The sequence below is a fragment of the Rhinoraja longicauda genome, chromosome 5, assembly GCF_053455715.1.
Source record: "Rhinoraja longicauda isolate Sanriku21f chromosome 5, sRhiLon1.1, whole genome shotgun sequence".
In the NCBI taxonomy this organism is placed as follows: Eukaryota; Metazoa; Chordata; class Chondrichthyes; order Rajiformes; family Arhynchobatidae; genus Rhinoraja; species Rhinoraja longicauda.
Window position 1 is genome coordinate 24382743 of NC_135957.1, and position 19781 is coordinate 24402523.

A 19781-nucleotide genomic window follows, 5' to 3' on the forward strand; every position below is an offset into this window, starting at 1 on the left:
GGAACATACTTTTATGCAGCAAATTATTATTTTTTTAAATTGCAAACGATAGAAGTCTGAAAAAAAATAGAACATACAGTACTGTAAAAACTCAGTACACTGTAGTTCGGCAATTTCTGTGGAAAACGAAACAATGTTTCTCGTTGCAAAGATACTGCTAGACGTGCTGAGTTTCCAGCATTTGTTATATTTTTAAAGCAGCAAATGATTGTGTTTGGAATGCACATCTATGAGTAGCATATAGTACAGGAGACATTCAACTGTAATTTTAAAATGAAACTTTTAAGTATATAAAATATTTTGCGGGATTATGGGGAGAGTGCGGGGATGATGGTAAAGTAGCTCCATTCTTCTTTCTTATAGACACAATTGACTGGACGAGCCGAATGCCCCCTTTCCTTCTTATGACCATTACGTGAACACGAGTGAGAAAGGAATATAGACACAAAAAGCTGGAGTAACTCAGCGGGTCCGACAGCATATCTGGAGAAAATAGGCGACGTTTCGGGTCGAGACCAGTCTGAAGAAGGGTAACGTCACCTATTCCTTTTCTTCGGAGATGCTGCCAGTCCCGCTGAGTTACTCCAGCATTTTGTGTCTATCTGCAGTTCCTTCCTACACATTTCGTCTGCTCCACTGAGAAAGGAATATTTTTATTCACACACGCAGATGAAGTAAAAATGAACACATGGATATTGCACTCATACCATTTGAGACGAAATCCCTCATCTTTACTGTGATTGTACAGGGTACAAGACTAGCCAGATGTAACAGAATCCGCAGAATATACAAGGGTTAAATGTAATGTCGTACAGTTCTACTGCTAGAGGTGGCTGTCGCTCGAGCCTGAGTTATCGTTACCCAATAAAGCGGTCTAATGACATATTATTGTTTTGCAGTACTATCAATTTTTGGTTCTAACTTTTGTACCTTAAATATAAAAATACGAATGTGTTTTGGAATCGAAGGCGGTTCAGGATAGCATGTGGTTACACCAGCGGGGTCCTGGTGCGGTAGCAGTCTGACCCGATGGCGGTTTAGAATCGTAGGAGTGAAGGGCTTTATCCAAGTATTGACCTAAATCTAGACTCTCAGGTCGCGGAACCAGCCTGAACCCGAATTGCTGCTGCACAAGACCCTGGCGACGCTTGATCAGACGAGACAGGGTTTCAACCTTAGCAGAGAAGGCAAGGCGGGGAGCTAGGCCGGCAATCTCACTCTCAGGACCGGAACAGTGTAAGAGCTTGAGTAAAAATCAAACTGCTGGAGGAACACGGGCTTGTCTGACTGTCGCGAGCAGGCAAGATGAGTAAAGAAGGTATTTTTTACTCCTTGGGTCCAGCCCTGGGCCTTGGTCAGAGACCACCTCGCGACATCAGGCCGTTACCCACGCTGGGCGGCCAAATGATAGCTCAGCATGGGGGTGTTCGTGCAGATTTACTTTCAGACGTAATATACGGGTTGTTTCTATGGCTGTTGGTCGAATAATATAACATTGGATCGACACGCACTTATAGATGAGTACAAGAAATTAAATGAAAAAAATTGTATCCCGGCAACATGCACTGCGCTCCAGTCGTGTGAGGAATTAAACTTTTAGGAGTTTGGATATGGTGAAAATCAAGTGGAGTGCTTTTAGTTTAGTTTGTCACGTGTACAGAGGAACAGCAAAAAGCTTTTTGTTGCGGATTAGGTAGTCAGCGGAAAGACTACACGATTGCAGTCCATAGTGTACAGATACAGGATAAAGGGAATAACGTATAATGCAAGGTAAAGTCCAATTAAAGATAGTCCAAGGGTCTCCAACGAGGTAGATGGTAGCTCAGGACCGCTCTATAGTTGTTGATAGGATGGTTCATTTGCCTGATAACAGCTGGGACGAAACTCCCTGAATCTGGAAGTATGCCTTTTCACATTTCTAAACTTCTTGCCTGATGGGAGTGGGGAGAAGAGGGAGTGACTCGTCATAAGTGATAGTAGTAGAATTAGGCCAATCGGCCCATCAAATCTACTCCTCTATTCAATCATGGCTGATCTATCTCTCCTAACCCCAATCTCCTGCCTTCTCCCCATAACTTCTGACACATGTACTAATCAAAAATCTATCTATCTCTGCCTTAAATATATCCACTCTTGGCCTCTCCAGCCTTCTGTGGCAAAGAATTCTACAGATTCAAAGGTAGACACAAAATGCTGGAGTAACTCAGCGGGTCAGGCAACATCTCTGGAGAGAAGGAATGGGTGACGTTTCGGGTCGAGACTCTTCAGACTGATGTCAGGGAGGGGGTGGGACAAAGATAGGATGTAGTCGGAGACAGGAAGACTAGTGGGAGAACTGGGAAGGGGAGGGGATAGAGAGGGAAAGCAGGGACTATCTGAAGTTAGAGGACAATGTTTATACCGCTGGGGTGTACACTACCCAAGCGAAATATGAGGTGCTGTTCCTCCAATTTGCGCTGGGCCTCGTTCTGACAATGGAGGAGGGCCAGGACAGAAAGGTCAGATTGGGAATGGGAGGGGGAGTTGAAGTGCTGAGCCACCGGGAGGTCAGGTTGGTTAAGACTGAGCGGAGGTGTTCAGCGAAACGATCACTGAGCCTGCGCTTGGTCTCGCCGATGTAGAGAAGTTGACATCTAGAAGAAGTTGACATGTAGAGAAGTTGACAGTGGATGAGGTTGGAGGAGGTACAGGTGAGCTTCACCTGGAAAGACTGTTTGGGTCCTTGGATGGAGTCGAGGGGGGAGGTAAAGGGACATGTGTTGCATCTCCTGTGGTTGAGGTGAGGCCTCTGCTGAGGACAGACCATTCGGGATAAGAAAGGGGGTGGTCAGGGGAGATGGTGAACTCATAGCAAGTGTGGGGGTTGGGGTCGGATGAAGTATTTTTCCATGGGAAGCCCACCTCAACGAGTTTTGGGTCTGCCACGATGTGGAGCTTTTCTTTCCTCGCCTCCACCTCCGGGCCTTTTTCCATGGGAAGAAGTCCTCACCACCCAGTGATGACCCCTTCTCCTGTCTCCAGCAGAACCCCTCCTCTTGGACTGCCCTGGATGGCCATCTACCTTCATTAGACCTTTTTATTTCTAACTGCTGGCAGGACATCAACCACCTCAAATTTCCACTCCCCTGACTTGCTCTAACTTCTCCCCTCCTGAACGTACAGCCCTCTGCTCACTGTGCAGCAACCCCGTGGTAGTCTGGCACGCTGACCTCTACCGGACTGAGGCCAGACGACAACTCTCAGACACCTCCTCCCACTTATCCTTGGACCATGACCCCACAGACGAACACCAGGCTTTAATCTCAAACACCATTACTGATCTCATCACTTCCGGCTCTCTGCCCTCTAAAGCCTCCAACCTTATCATTCCCAGCCCCGCATGGCCCGATTTTATTTTCTCCCCAAAATCCACAAACAAAACTGTCCTGGCAGACCCATTGTTTCTGCCTGTTCTTGTCCCACCGAATTAATTTCCACATACCTCGACTCCATCCCATCCCTCCCTAACTATGTCCAAGACATCTCACATGCTCTCCGTCTCCTCAATAACTTTCATTTTCCAGGCCCCCACCCTCATTTTTACCATGGATGTCCAGTCACTCTACACCTCCATCCCCCACCATGAGGGTTTTAAAGCCCTTCGTTTCTTCCTCGACCGCAGAATCTGCCAATTTCCATCTACCAATACTCTCCTCTGCCGAGCAGAGCTGGTCCTTACCCTCAACAACTTCTCCTTTGACTCCTCCCACTTCCTGCAAATCCAAGGTGTAGCTATGTGCCCTAGCCATGCTCTTTTCCATCCTGCTCTTAAGTATACTTGGACCATCTCCGACATCTCCCTACCATTTCTGGATCTCACCATCTCCATCACAGGAGACAGACTAGTGACCGACATCTACTACAAACCTACTGACTCCCATAGCTATCTTGACTACACTTCTTCCCACCCTGTTTCCTGCAAAAACTCTATCCCCTAATCCCAATTCCTCCATCTGCGCCGCATCTGCGCCCAATATGAGGTGTTCCATACAAAGGAACCGGAGATGTCCTCATTCTTTAGGAAGTGTGGGTTCCCCTCTTCCATTATAGATGAGGCTCTCACTAGCGTCTCCTCAATATCCCGCAGCTCTGCTCTTGCTCCCCCTCCCCTATTCTTAACAAGAATAGAGTCCCCCTTGTCCTCACCTTCCATCCTATCAGTTGTCGCATACAACATATTATCCTCCAACATTTCCGCCACCTCCAACGGGATCCCACTACTGGCCACATCTTCCCATCTCCACTCCTTTCTGCTTTTCGCAGAGACCGTTCCCTCGGAAACTCCCTGGTCCACTCATCCCTTCCCACCCAAACCACCCCCTCCCCAGGTACTTTCTCCTGCAACCGCAGGAGATGCAACACCTGTCCTTTTACCTCCCCCCTTGACTCCATCCAAGGACCCAAACAGTCTTTCCAGGTGAGGCAGAGGTTCAAACTCCAAACTCATCTACTGTATCCGCTGTTCTAGATGTCAACTTCTCTACATCGGCAAGACGAAGCGCAGGCTTGGCGATCGTTTCGCTGAACACCTCCGCTCAGTCCGTCTTAACCAATCTGATTTCCCGGTGGCTCAGCACTTCAACTCCCCCTCCCATTCCCAATCTGACCTTTCTGTCCTGGGCCTCCATTGTCAGAGTGAGGCCCAGCGTAAATTGGAAGTACAGCACCTCATATTTTGCTTGGGTAGTTTACACCCCAGCGGTATGAACATTGACTTCTCTAACTTCAGATAGTCCCTGCTTTCTCTTTCTATCTCGTCCCCCTTCCCAGTTCTCCCACTAGCCTTCCTGTCTCCGACTACATCCTATCTTTGTCCCGCCCCCTCCCGACATCAATCTGGAGAAGCGTCTCGACCCGAAACGTCACCCATTCCTCTCCAGAGATGCTGCCTGACCCGCTGAGTTACTCCAGCATTTTGTGTCTACCTTCGATTTAAACCAGCATCTGCAGTTATTTTTCCTACAATTCCACAGATTCATCTACCTCTGACTAAAGACCTCGTCTTCGATTATGCTGATGGTCTTGATAAGGCAGGGTGGTTTAGATGGAATCAATGGAAAATAACTTGGTTTGTGTGATGGTCTGGGCTGCATCCACAATTCTCTGCAATTTCTTGTGGTCTTGGATGGAGCTGTTTCCAAACCATGCTGTGATGCATCCCGATAAAATGCTTTCTAAATCTTGTGAAGTGCTGTGGCCCAAATCGTGTTGAACTCGAGTTATTGACACTGCACCTATTGGGGCAAGTTGAGAACATGCCAGAACACTTCTGGCTTGTGCCTTGTGGGTTTTGGGAAGACCTTGATGTGTTACAAGGTGAGTCACACACTACAACTTTTAACCAGGTTTTGTAACTGCTATATTTACGTAATTGGACCAGGCAAGTCTGATTCCCGCCAGCATATTGACGCTGTGCTTTTGCAATGTTGTTTGCTATAAATGATAGGTGGAGATGCTCTCTTTGTTGGAGATGGCCATTTTTCAGCACTTTTGTGACACACATATTACTTGGCACTTATCAGTTTATGAATGTTGTCCAGTTTCTGTTGCATGCAGGCACAAGCTCCTTTCTTTGCTGAGGAGTTGTAAATTGAATTGAACATAGTGCAATCCTCAGCAAACATCACTACTTCTGAGCCGACGATGAAAGGAAGGTCATTGATGAAGTTGCTGAAAATTATTGGGCATTGGACACTGTTTTGGGGAATTTCTACAATGATGTCCTGAGCCTGTGATAATAGAAAATGTATCCATTTTACTTTATGCGAAAATGGCCATAACTATTAGAGCATTTCTCTGATGCCTGCTGAAGTTTTGTCATTGCTGCTTAGTCAAATGCTGCCTTGAATGTTGGGGGCTATTGCTTTTGTTTCACTTCCAGACTTCTGCTCTTTATTATTTGTTTTTGAACCATGGCTGTGATGAGATCTGGAATTGAGTGAAAATTATGAAGTCCAAACTGGGCATCAATGAGTAGGTTAATAAATGCCTCTTGTTAGCACAATTGATTTGTTGGGCACTGCAAGGATCAGTGCTTAAACCCAAGCTCTTCACAATATTAACCAATGATTTATATGAAGGAACTGACTGTAATATTCCAAAGTTTTTTGAGGATATAAAATTGGCTGGGATCGGGATGAGGTGAAGATGCAAAGGGTTCAAAGCAATTTAGAAAGTCAGTGATTAGATAAATGTAGATACAGGATACCAATATGAAGTTATTCAATTCAGTAGGAAAAGCAAAAAGATAGTATTATTTAAATAGTGATGGATTGACCCAAAATGTCACCTGCTCCTTTTCTCCAGAGATGCTGTCTGACCTGCAGAATTGTTCCAGCACTTTGTGTATATCTATTGTGTAGAGGGATCTGGAGGTTTGCTTTGTGACCTGAGCTCTGAACCATCACTTACCTTTGATGGGATTTAAATAAACTGAATATTAACTTTGGCAGTTTATTCATATCCATCATCAACCAGCAATGTCTATTAGGATGGGATCATTAGAAAAGCACAATTTCCGAGTGTGTTTTACTGCAGCATCTAAGACATAATTTGACACTTAGTCATGGAAGGGGACGAACAAGAGCTTGTTCAATGTTGTAGATTTTAAATATACCTTAAACCAACTTAGGTGTAGACTAGTCCCCTTGAGCCTCCTGTAAAAAAATCATGGCTGTTCTGACTATAAACTCAACGACACATTCCACCCTTGCTTATTGAGAACCCACATCCCTTAAAATATTCAGAGACTGCTTACAAAAAAAGCTTTTCACTGAACCTCGATACACGTGACAATAAACTAAACTAAATTAAACTATACTGTTTGAAGAACAGAACTCCAAAGACCCACAGCCCTCTGAGTGTGGGGGAACAACTTGCCCACCCTGTGAAAGATCTTAACAATTCAACTGTGTTCTAGAATTGTTCAATCCAGGGTGAACAAACCTGTTCACGTTACATTAGTCAAAAACAATTGACCAATCTTAAATGCACATTTATATAAAAATGCTGGGTATTTTCTGAGATTAGGAACACTGAAAAATTGTGCATCAACTGTGACCCTGACTGATATTAGCAAAATGCCAATGATACCAATCAAGATCATTTTACTGCCATTCATTTTGCATCTGTCAAAGAAATTTTGAAGTGATTCTTGCTGTAAAAAAACAAACGTTTCTAATTTAAGTCAATTAATGTTGAAATACCTAGCATCCATATGATTCAAATCCGTAACTTACACTTTAATCAACCTAATGTTGCAATAGGCAGAATACACTGGTATCTGACTTGATTAGAACATGAATGAAATATTACAATACCCAGTTAGGATAATGATTTATTGTGATCGACACAAAAAGCTGGAGTAACTAAGCATCTCTGGAGAGCAGCCAGCATCTCTGGAGAGAAGGAATGGGTGACGTTTCGGGTCGAGACCCTTCTTCAGAATGATTTATTGTAATGGATTAATTTACTTATGTCTGCAGAGGTCACATGGTAATTATTGGATAGTTACAAAATGCTGGATTAACTCAGCGGGACAGGCAGCATCTCTGGATAGAGGAATGGGTGATGTTTAGGGTCAGACCCTTCTTCAGACTGGCAGTCTGAAGAAGGGTCTTGACCCTAAACATCATCCATTCCTCTATCCAGAGATGCTGCCTGTCCCGCTGAGCTATTCTAGCATTTTGTGTCTATCTTTCATGTAAACCAATATCTGCGGTTCCTTCCTACACACTTGTAATTATTGGATTCTCCTTTGAACTCAGGTAGATTTCGAAAGCGAAAGCATGACAACATGCAGCCTCGTAACCAAAAAGAGGATGGACAAAGCACAGTAACCTTGACACCTGTGCTGTTATCTTTTGAGTGTAAGTATGCACTATTCATCCACAACTTTCATTGTTACTTGCATCCAATTTTTAGTGCTCAGCACTAGTCAAGAACAACTTTATGCTATCATTGTTGGCACAACATTTCAGGGTCAACACATTGGTTTCAGACAAGAAACAGGACAAATTGGAATGATAAGAGGGATGTGAAAAAACATAATGTAACGATGAGCATTCAGAAATAGAATTACAAGAAGATTGATCAATATGTTTATATCAACTATACAAATATGTTTATATAGTTAGCTGCTTAATAGTGCATACTGATGGCATAAATAGCAGGTATTGAGGGGGGTGGTTCGGGGATGCCAGAACTAACTATTGATCCTCTCCGAGGTGTCGTGGGGCTAACTCAACCACAAACCAGTGAAGGGAGGTGTCCACTTGATAACCCCAATAATATAATGGCATTTACATGCTTAGTTTTTATGGTCCCATAGTTTAACAGTGTAAAGGCATTTTAAATTCTCATGTGGCATTGGGATTGGGTTTCTTAGTTAAACATTTAGTTTGCGTGCTTATTTATATGTAGATAGATTATTACTGAATACTAGGCTGAGGTGGACCCGTTGGGTCCAAATCTCTCCTGCGGCTTCTCCAGGGGCAACCCTCCCCAAACTCTTGATCCAACTGACGAAGCCCGTTGCCGAGTGAGGAGTGTTCCGCAGGGCCTTGGGCGGGCGAGGGGGGACAGGGAAGGGGAGAGGGAGCCACTCACCTCGGCCCCGTGCCGCCAGCGCTGCAGCCAGAGCGAGCCGTGGACCCAAAGCCTCTTCTGCAGCAAGGGGCGATCATCGGCGACGGCCATCTGGTTGGATCCTCTGCCGCCGCGCTGCACCACGGGAGGAAGGTCAGGAGCAGGGCCCACCGGGACAGGCACCAGTCCTCCCGGGGGGGGGGGGAGCGCATCTATTAAAGTTAGCGGCAGCTCGTGGGCTCAGCAGCCCCCTCCCCCTCATTGGCTCCAAACCTCTCCTGCATTGGTCCAGCACGCTCACCTCCCCCACTCTCCCCTCCCCACCGCTTCCTCCCACCCCCCTACTCACCCACCCACGTCTGCCCTCAACCCCCTTATCCACCCTTCCCCACTCCCCCACTCGATCCCCCCTGAACCCCCCTTATCCCGCCCTCCTCTCCTCTCCCCCACATGCATTCGATCCCCCCTTGACCCCCCTCCTCCCTTCCCCCCGACTCACCCACTCCACCCCTCCTGAATCCCTCACCTCACCCCTTGGCCGTCACTCGGGCGGGTCCCATGTGTCATACGCTGAACATGGCAAGCATCGGTGTAATAAGGTAATTTTTAAACTTTAAATTATCTCTAACTTTAAAAATATAAGACCAATTTGAATGAAACTTGTGTTAAACACTCCCCATGACAATAGTGAGTAAGGTAGTCCTAAAATTGTTTCATCTATCCATTTATTTATTTATTTGTCTATTTATCTATTTATTTATTTATTGTCCTATTGCTCCATAAGTGTGTATAGGCAGTTTAGATACTACATTGGCATTGGGCTTGGTTTTGTTGGTTGAGTGCCTATCCTGGTGTTTTTATAGCACAAATACTTGTGTTTTAACAATAATTTAAGCAGTAATAATGTTACCACAAGAATAAAATGCAAACAAAATAAGCATTGTAGTTATATCATGAATCTCATCTGCCCACTGTTATTCTCTGAGAACTTTTTCCCTCAAAGAAAAGTTTTACTTTTACCTTCTTGAAGGTGTGATTCTATGTTAAGATATTTTTATGTGAATGACTACCAATTAATACTTCACCCAAGTGGCAAACCTGATGGTGAGTATCTGAAGGCTGTAAACCACAGCAAAGTCACAACTGAGTCCAGTCCTGTCCTTGCTTTAAATCCACATTCAACGTAGGAATTTCTGGGTATTATGTGAGAATAAGAATGTTGATTTATTGTGCATCACACGTAGCCCTGATTGGCATCGACTAAATTCAAGAGTGTTCATTTATAGCCTTCGAGTAGACTCAACTTATTAGAGGTGACACCAATATTGTAGACAGAGTGGTTGTGGGGTGATCTGTTGTTTCTAGGTTAATATTTTTATGAGTATTATTATATTCTGATATGTATATGATATGTGTATCGTTTTCATTCTATTAACTTTGGAAAGTTTTTGTTATTTTCGAATGGCAATTGATAGGTTTTGTATAATGTTGTATGCATTCCGAGATGCCTACGTTAGGGTTATGAAAGTTCAGAAAATATGCTTAGATTGTGTTCAAAAGCATGAATCTGCTGTACAGTGTCTGACTACAGTGCATTATTCTCTGATTTTGTTTTTATTCCATTTTTAACATTTCCTTCCATCTCTTATTCTCAAATGTAATTTCTCCTTCACTTTTTTTGTGTTCTCACTTTTTGCTCTTGCAGTTTCATCTTTCTAGTTTCAATACTGCATACTTTCTATTTGCTCTCTCTTGCATTTTGATCAATTGCACATTCACACTCCTTTTCTATATTTCGTTGCTCGACTAATAACGTACTTAAGGTTGTGGATTCAAATGGGAACAAATAATTCAGATTGGCCTTCATTATTGTACTGAGGGTGTGCCAGGCTTTGAATATAATGTGTCCTGGAACATATGAAAATTCCTTAGCTCTATTTGCAGAAAATAAGTGAATTCCATTCTGACCAAACTACCTCTCTCACAGAAAATATGTAAATCATTTAAACTATCGTTGAGAGCTTGCTTTATGTGAATTTGTTTGCTGTATTCACCCACATAAGAATAATATCTACTTCACAAGTACTTTATTATAAGTGAAATAATTCAGGATTTCCGTATTGAAGTATGCATTCATTATTATTAATTAGCATTATTAATATAGTACATCCTCGCACTATATTTTTTCACTATATTTGTGAATGTTTCATAATATACAAGTCAAGTCAAGTTTATTTGTCACATGCACATACACGATGTGCAGTGAAATGAAAGTGGCAATGCCTGCGGATTGTGCACAAAAAAGAATTATAGTTACAGCATATAAATAAAGTTAATAAGTTACTATAGTGTAGACAAAAATTTGGTCTCTGGAGTTATAAAAGTTGACAGTCCTGATGGCCTGTGGGAAGAAACTCCGTCTCATCCTCTCCGTTTTCACAGCGTGACAGCGGAGGCGTTTGCCTGACCGTAGCATCTGGAACAGTCCGTTACTGGGGTGGCAGGGGTCCCTCATAATCTTGCTTGCTCTGGATCTGCACCTCCTGATGTATAGGTCCTGCAAGGGGACGAGTGTAGTTCCCATGGTAAAGTCAGTTAAACTGTAGCACCAATTATAAGTTTTTCATAATTTTTTGTTCTTTGTGACTCTAGTTGTTTGTAGGGAGAATATATATATATATATATGACATTTGGTATTAAAATCTGAATGAACCACGGAATAAATCAAGTGTTTAATGTTTTTAAACCAACCTTTTTCTAGGTTGACTGATTATGTGGTTAACAGGAAAGAAACTTTGGTTTATAAAACGGTTTGAATAAATTTCTGCTTTCGAGGTTACCTCAGGATTCATTCTCTGCCTCAGGGATTTCTCAAGAAGTGGTTTTAAATATTAACAGAAGTGAAAAAAGCAACAATTTCTATTGTTATTGAAGATGACATATCATTTGCAATGAATGGACTATGGCGTTTTCACAGATAAACTAAAATTGTGATTGCCGATACTAATTATTGTCATTTTTATTTTGATCAGCTTTTCAAAAGGAACTTGATGCAAAGCATGATAAATATGAGAGGCTGGTAAAACTCAGTCGTGATGTTACTATTGAAAGCAAACGTACTATTTTCCTTCTGCACAGGGTAATCAGGTATGAGGTTTTCTAAAGCTTTTTAAAATTAATAAATGAAAATTCCTATTCATTTCCAAATCAAATGTGTCATAGAGCTGCTCACATGAAGTTGGATGAATGTTGCCTAATAAGAACAGGAGTACATATTTCATGCTGTTTGACCCCGACTCATTAAGGCCCAAAGCAAAAATATTAAATAAACAGAACCATTATTGGTGTAATTGTTGTAATTGTTGTTTAGATTAGACTTTGCAAGTTGATGGGTTAGTGACTTTGCTTCTCTGTCTGAGAACCAGTCAGCATTTCCAGATTATTTCACCAGTGTTTAAGTTTATAAAATCTGGTTTACAACTGAATCCAAGGAACAAGTTCAAGTTTTAGATGTGGATTTTTATTCACTTTTTGAGACCTGGACATCATAACAGTCAAGTCCAACATGCCCATCAGTATTTGTCCTGGTGGTGGTGGTGAGTTGCGTGTCATCTTCTTGAACTGGTATATGATACTATCTTCTGGGGAAGTTGATGCAATGCTGCCATTGAAAAGGAAGTTCCAGAGTTTAGATATGGCAGGTTTAGACCATGTCAGGATGGCCTGGAACTTGGAGGGGAAATCTGCAGGTGGTGGTATTCCTATGGCCTTGATCTTCATAGTTATAGACTTTGTTAATTTAACGGGTGCTGCCAAAGTAGCCAAGTGAGTCGCTGCAATGCATTTTGTGGCTGGTAGATAACCATACACTTTATGCTGATAGCGAAGGAGATGAATGTTTAGGGAGGTAGATGGGGTGCCAATTTTGTGGTCTGCTTCATCCTGAAGGTTGTTGAGCTTCTTGAGAGTTAAAGTAGTATTGACCCAGTCAAGGGTAGAGTTTTCTATCGCACTCCTCACTTGTGTTATATAGATGGTGAAGAGACTTTGGAGTATCAGGCAGAGAGTCAGTTGCAGAATATGGAGCCACTGAAATGCTCCTATAGCTTTGGTACTTGCATAGCTGGTCTGGTAATGCCATTGAACATCAGGGATGCCAGACAATTGCCATCTTTCTTGACAGGGATGGTCAATGGTACTTTCTGTGGCCATTTATCAGCCCACGTCGGAATGTTATTCACATCTTGCTGCAGACACGTGTGGTCTGCTTCATTTGTTGAGGATTTGTGAATAGAACTGAATAGGGACAGCAACATAGTGGTGATATGAAGTATGTGATGTCTTATTCTGCAGCTGATGTGTTGGTGTAAACTGAACCATTTTTTAACTGCTTTTGGAGTATTTAGTTTGTGTCTACCAAATGTTCTCTTATTAAAACAATCTATTTTCACCTGCATCACTTTGGTTATCTCTACTCATACCACAATTCAAGCCGCCATTCATATGCTTGTCTCTAGTCTTCACTGTTTTCATACCATTTTTGACTATCCTCTCATTTCCCAGTCCTACCTAAACGTGCTCACCCAAAATTGTGCTGGTTTCACTTAAGGCAACTCATTTCATGTTCTCTCTATACATACGTTTTCTGATATATGTTAACTCCTGCTTTTTTCAATTTTAAAATCCTCATCTTAGCTTTCAAGTTCTTCCACTGCAAACATCATCATCATTACGTTACCACCTTTGATCCTGGCCTCCTATGGTTTCTTGACTTTAATCACTCCACTCTTGATGTCAAATTCAAGTCAACAATAACTTTAAAAAGTTTACTACTGATGGTTAATTAATTAATATATTTAATCAAAGTTTCCTTTCACAGTGTCAGTGATGTTGGTGAATTACTTTGTGAATCTGATACCAAGTTTGGTGACATTAGATTAAAGATCCAGCAAATTGCTCAAGAACTGATTGGTGAAGATACTTGCCAATTTCATCGAGCATTTTCTCCAGGTAGGAAACCAATTTAAATATATTTTAAACATTTAGGACTTGAAATATGTGAACAATATTTGAATCAAAAGCCTAAATTTCATTTATGTATTTCTAAATAACTTGAATGTGTTCTGCAGTAGACTATAGGCAGTTTATAAATTACTTAAATTGATTAAATTAAATTAAATCAAGCCCAGACACATAATGTCTTTAAGCTGTAAACATGGAGCAACATAAATATGGTCTCTGACTGAATGCAGCCTACAACATTTTTTTTCAGTCTGAACATCCTCTACATATTGTGGAAATCTCAAGATCTTTAAAGGTTACTCCTGATTTACACTGTATTAGATGATTTATTACTGTGTAACAAGTTACTTAAAACAAGACATCCAGAAATGAGATGGTTCCACATTACTACAGCTATAAACATGTTTCCTATCCTGACCTATTGTTCAACTTCCTCTCTCGATGTTCTTGACTATCCCATTTCCCAATGTGTCAGTAAACAAAACTTGTATTCTTAACCTAAATATTATACGTCAACAGAAGCTAATCACCAAACAGTTAATTTGTATCCTAGCACATTAAACCTCTGTCACTGAATTAGGGGAGCTGTCCCAGAGATTATTATAGAATAGGCTGACATAGATGAGCTCTCAAAATCGTACACTGCAAACAATAGGCCAGACCCTTTCCTGAGAATAGCTCATTGCATCCTGTACCGATCCCCTACTAGAGGTAATAATATGGTGTATATGAGGGGGATACCCTGGGAGTTCTCAAATTTGATTCCAGACCCTATGAAGTTCAGGCATCTGGACAAACTTGTACAAGATTCTCAAGCCACTATCTTCCCTCAGCTGATTAACTCAGTGTTCCTCACCAAAAGTAGCAAGCGCACGGAATTTACTCTGGAATTGTAGTATCCACCACAAAGATGCTAAACTAGCATCCACCATGAAGAGAGGCTTGGTAGGAACTCCATTTTGAACAGCCATCTGCAGCAACAGCAGTGTATTCCACTTCAATTTGTAAACCCACAGTCCAGCTTATGTCTCATTTACCATTATAATCAGTCCAGGAAATTAACCCTGTTTCAATGAGAAATGCAAAAGGACAGGCCATTACAAATGTAACATAAAATGCGTCCCATCTGGATGCATCATAGCTGATATGGTAACTGCTCTGCTCAAGAGTGTGAGAAATTGCAGAGGATTGTGAAGACAGCACACATACTGGCTTCCCAACCATCGACTCCATCTGTACTTCATGCTGCCGCAAGAAAGCAGCCAACATAGACCACTCCAACCCAGGTCATACTCACTTCTCCATTCTCGTGCCAGGCAGAAGATACAAAAGCTTGAAAATACATACCACCAGATTCAAGAACAGGTTCTTCCCTGCTATTATCAGATTCTTCAACCGACCTCTTATAAGCTAGGGATGAATTCCCTATCTTCCGATCTGCCCCCGTGCTGTAACACTACATTCTGCACTGTTTATTTTCTCTTTTGCATTACCTGATGTACTAACGTATGGTATGATTTATGTCGGTGCGCAAAACAATGTTTTTCACTGTCTCATTATGTGTGACAACAACAAACCAATATCAATACCAGTAGCAACATCAGTTGACCTTCTTAACAACCTGGTCAAGCTCTGAGACAGAACTACTTATATGTTAAGTAGTATGCACTGTCAGCATGTAGAAAGGACTAGGCAATGCCACAATCTTCAGATTACATCAACACCCGATAGTCCTAGTGGTGAACAATAGTGAACTATCAATAGTAAGTGAAGAATTCAAGAACACCCCTGTACTTAGTGATAATGGGGCCTGGTATTTGAGTGATAAAAAATAAGACCAAAGCATTTGCAACTATGTTGAGCTAGCAAGCTGAGTGGACAACCTCTTTTTTTTCTGAGATCCCTGCTATTGCATAATAGCAGGGATCTTCAGTCAAAGGTAGACACAAGATGCTGGAGTAACTCAGTGGGACAAGCAGCATCTCTGGAGAGAAGGAATGGGTGACGTTTCGGGTTGAGACCCTTCTTCCTGCTGAACTCTCGTTGGAGCGAGGAGGAGAACCTTCAAAATAGACATACCTTGAGGAGATTTTGCAGTGGAGCGGACAAAATGTGTAGGAAAGAACTGCAGATGCTGGTTTAAATCGAAGGTAGACACAAAATGCTGGAGTAACTCAGCGGGCCAGGCAGCATCTCTGGAAAGAAAGAATGGGTGATGTTTCGGGTTGAGACCCTTCTTCCTCTGGAGAGAAGGAATGGGTGACGTTTTGGATCGAGACCCATCTTCCTCTGGAGAGAAGGAATGTGTGACGTTTCGGATCGAGACCCTTCTTCCTCTGGAGAGAAGGAATGTGTGACGTTTCGGATCGAGACCCTTCTTCCTCTGGAGAGAAGGAATGTATGATGTTTCGGATCGAGACCCATCTTCCTCTGGAGAGAAGGAATGTGTGACGTTTCGGGTCGAGACCCTTCTTCCTCTGGAGAGAAGGAATGGGTGACGTTTCGGGTCGAGACCCTTCTTCTGAGATCAATCTTCAGTCATTTCAATTCATTCCATGTGATAGCAAGAAATAGCCAAGATCATTAGATACAGCAAAGACAATGGGACAGGGAAGTATGCTGGTTGTAATACTGAAGACGTTAGCTCCATAACTAGTCACACCTTTGGCTAAGTTATTCAGTGACTCATTTAGCATTTACCTAAAAATTGCAGTGGTGTCCTGTCTGTGACAAGTAGCTCAATTCTAAGTTAGCTACTGAACCATCAGAATCAGAATAACCTTTATTGTCATCCAAAAAAACAAGTGTTTTGGATGAAATTCCATTACCCACAGTCCAACAATAAGAGCAATAAAAATAAACAATAACACACACGATCACAAACCAACACAAAACAAAAAAAAAGAAACATCCATCACATTGAGTCTCCTCCAGTCTTCTTGCGTTTGAGGCAGCATAAATGATGTAACGCCCTCCAGGCGCTGTAGCCAGTGCAATGTGCTGTTGTCAAGGGCCGTGAGGTCTACCCCTCTACCAGGGCGACGGAGGACAGTGCAGTCGAAAATGACGTGCTGCGCTGTTTGCTGGTCTGCTCCACACACGCAGGCTGCTGATGGACGCAACCCCCAACGATGCATGTTGGCGTTGAACCGCCCGACCCCTGTGCGGAGCCGGTTCAGGGCGACCCACTCTTTGCGGGGCATGTCCGAGCCGGGTGGGGCTGTGGTGTTCAGTGCGACAGTGAATTGAGGAGGTCGCGATGTCTGTTCCCAGCTGGTTCTCCATGCCCCTAGTATGTTGAAACCAGAGCCACAGAGGGTCGCTGCATGATGGGAGAACGGGTGACGAGATGACAGGCGTTGAGATCCCAGTTGCTGTGAATCCTGGGCGAGGTGGTGCAAAGGATGTTTGGCGTCCGATGGGGCCTTGCACACCAGCCTATGAGTGAAAAACTCTCTGCGAAGCTTGGCGGGTGCGATACCTGCGAGCACCGGCAGGAGATCCGTCGGACTAGGGCGTAGGCAGCCGGTGATGATCCGCATGGTGTCGTTGAGTGTGGCGTCTAGCTTGCTGGTATGAGCGCTGCGGCACCATGCTGGGGCGGCGTACTCAGCGGCACTGTACACGAGTGCATGAGCACTGGTTCGAAGAGTAGATGTCCTGGCACCCCATGGCGATCCGGCCGAGCAACGCAGGAGGTCGTTCCTTGCCGAGACTTTAGCACGGAGAGCTTCAAGGTGTTGCTTGTAGGTCAGCTGCCGATCTAGTTTCACCCCGAGGTATGTAGGAAATGGGTTGTAGGGTAGGGGTGACCCATTGAGGGTGATGGTTAGCTGGCGTTGAGCTTCCTTGTTGTTCAGGTGAAAGGCCGTTGTGGTTTTTGCCATACTCTGTTTTAGTCTCCAGGTCTTAAGGTAGCCCGCGACAAGATCCATATCCGTCGAGAGCACATCCTCAACATTTGCCCAGCTCTTGTCCGAGTGCAGTAGGGCCAAGTCATCTGCGAATCCATACTGGCGCGAGGTCGTGTGTGGCAGATCGCTGATATAGAGATTGAAGAACATGGGGGCCAGTACCGAGCCTTGGGGGACTCCAGTCACCTCCTCACTGTGATGGAAGGCTAGAATGTCTTTTCTCTTCCCCTGCCGTCTTCTCCTGTGGTCAGGCTGTTGAAGTTGCCGCGTCGGGGCGGTTGGGGCTCCCGACATTGAAGCCCCCGCCAGGTGGAGAAAATCCCGCAGCCTGTTCCAGGCCGCGCCGAACGGTGAAAGGTCCGCAGCAGGCTGACCCAAGCCCCGCGATTCAGGGCGGGCGAAGATGCTGCCGCTGCACGTCGGGGCGGTCGTGGCTCCCGATATTGAAGCCCCCGCCGGGCGGAGAAAAATCCCGCAGCCTATTTCAGGCCGCGCCGGACGGTGAAAGGTCCGTGGCGGGCCGTCCCAAGCCCTGCGATTCGGGGCGGGCGAAGACGCTGCCGCTGCTGGAGCTCCCGATGTCGGCCCCCACCCAGGGGCCTGCGAGCTTCCGATATCCACACGGCCCGCGGCCGAAGCCTCCGAAGGCGAGTCGCAGCCGCACTCACAGCGCCACCACAGTCTCCGAAGGCAGCCAGCTCCGCAGATGGTAAATCCGGTCCGGGCTGGAGGCCGCCAGCTCCAGGTGGTAGGCCGCAGCGTAAATGGGGACACGGCCCAGAAAAAAAGGTCAGGTCTCCGTTCGGAGGAGACAATTTTACAGTTCCCCCCCCCCCACACATAGTACACAACCACAAAAAACACTACATCACATCTAAACACTACAATTAAGACGAAAAACAACAAAAAACACAAAAGACAAACGGATTGCAGGTGAACCACAGCTGCTGCGCAGCGCCGCCACTTCCTGTTTGTCATTCAACTCTCAATTATCACCTTTTCGTTAAAAGGCGTTTCCAAATTGAGAATTACTTGCTTCCACTCCAGATGCCAAGACCAACGCTTATCTGCCTGCACATAATCCATATCCCTCCATCCTCTGTATATCCATATGTCTATCGAAAAGTCTCTTACATGCCACATAAAGTCTCTTATCTGCCTCAACCACCACCCCCCCCCCTCCCCCCCCCCTCCTCTTCTCTGTGTATAAAACTTGTCCTTCCTTTTAAACTTTGCCTCTCTTACCTTTGAGCTATGCCCTCTAATATTTTATTTTTCCGTCCAGGTGAGAAAAAGGTTCTCACTGTCTATCTTATCTATGCTTCTTATAATTTTATATATTTTTATCGGGTCCCCCCGTAACCTCCAGCATTCCAAAGAAAACAATCCGTCTGTCCAACCGCTCCCTGTAGTTAATACCCCCTGATCCAGGCATCATTCTTAAAATATTCTTTAAAACTTTTCCTATCCATGTATCTGTCCAGATATCTTTTAAATGTTATTGTACCTGCCATAACCTCTTATAAAAGTTCATTCCAATCACCCACTAACCTCTGTTTTTTAAAAAATGTTGCCCCTCGGGTTCCTATTGAATCTTTCTCCTCTCACCTTAAACATATGCTGTTGAGTTCTTGATTACCCTACTTGATTTACTGGGGGAATAAAACTCATGATTTTATACACTTCCATAAGATTAGCCCTCAACCACCTTTGCTCCAAGGAATAAAGTCCAAACCTACCCAACCTCTCCCTGCAGCTCAGGCCCTCGATTCCTGGCAACATGCACGTAAATCAGATTAATGGTATCTTTCCTATAGCAGGGTGAACAAAACTGAACACTCCAAATACGATCTCGCCAATGTCTTCTATAACTGTAGTATAATGTCCCAACTTTAAACTCAATTCCCTGACTAATGATGGCAAAAATACTAAAAGCCACCTCCACCATCCTATCTACCTGTGACGCCACTTTCAGAGAATTATGTACTTTTACACCTAGAACCCTTTGCTCTACAACACTCCCCAGGGTCCAATTGTTTACAATGATGGCCCTGTCCTGATTTTACTTTCCAACATGCAACACCTCACACTTACCTGAATTAAACTCCATTAGCCATTACTCAGCCTACTTGCGTAGCTGATCCCGCTGTAATTCTTGATAACTATCTTCGCAGTCTACAGGACAGCCTGTTGGGGGAACTCAATGGGTCAGGAAGCATC

The 19781-nt window shown here is 43.9% G+C and overlaps 1 protein-coding gene across 11 annotated transcripts in view; it reads left to right on the top strand.

Annotated features, from left to right (window-relative positions):
* Positions 1-19781, top strand: part of tsnax (translin-associated factor X) — a 61780-nt gene that overhangs the window by 15056 nt on the left and 26943 nt on the right. For 4 of the 11 annotated variants that reach the window (XM_078399138.1, XM_078399142.1, XM_078399140.1 and 1 more), the window contains 3 exons: positions 7806-7907; positions 11658-11772; positions 13505-13635. In XM_078399138.1, coding sequence (XP_078255264.1) covers positions 7835-7907; positions 11658-11772; positions 13505-13635 — 319 coding nt within the window. In that variant the 5' untranslated portion in view covers positions 7806-7834. Of the gene's footprint in view, positions 1-1012; positions 1319-7805; positions 7908-11657; positions 11773-13504; positions 13636-19781 lie in introns of those variants that run through there. The other 7 variants (XM_078399134.1, XM_078399144.1, XM_078399143.1 and 4 more) reach the window with 5 other exon arrangements.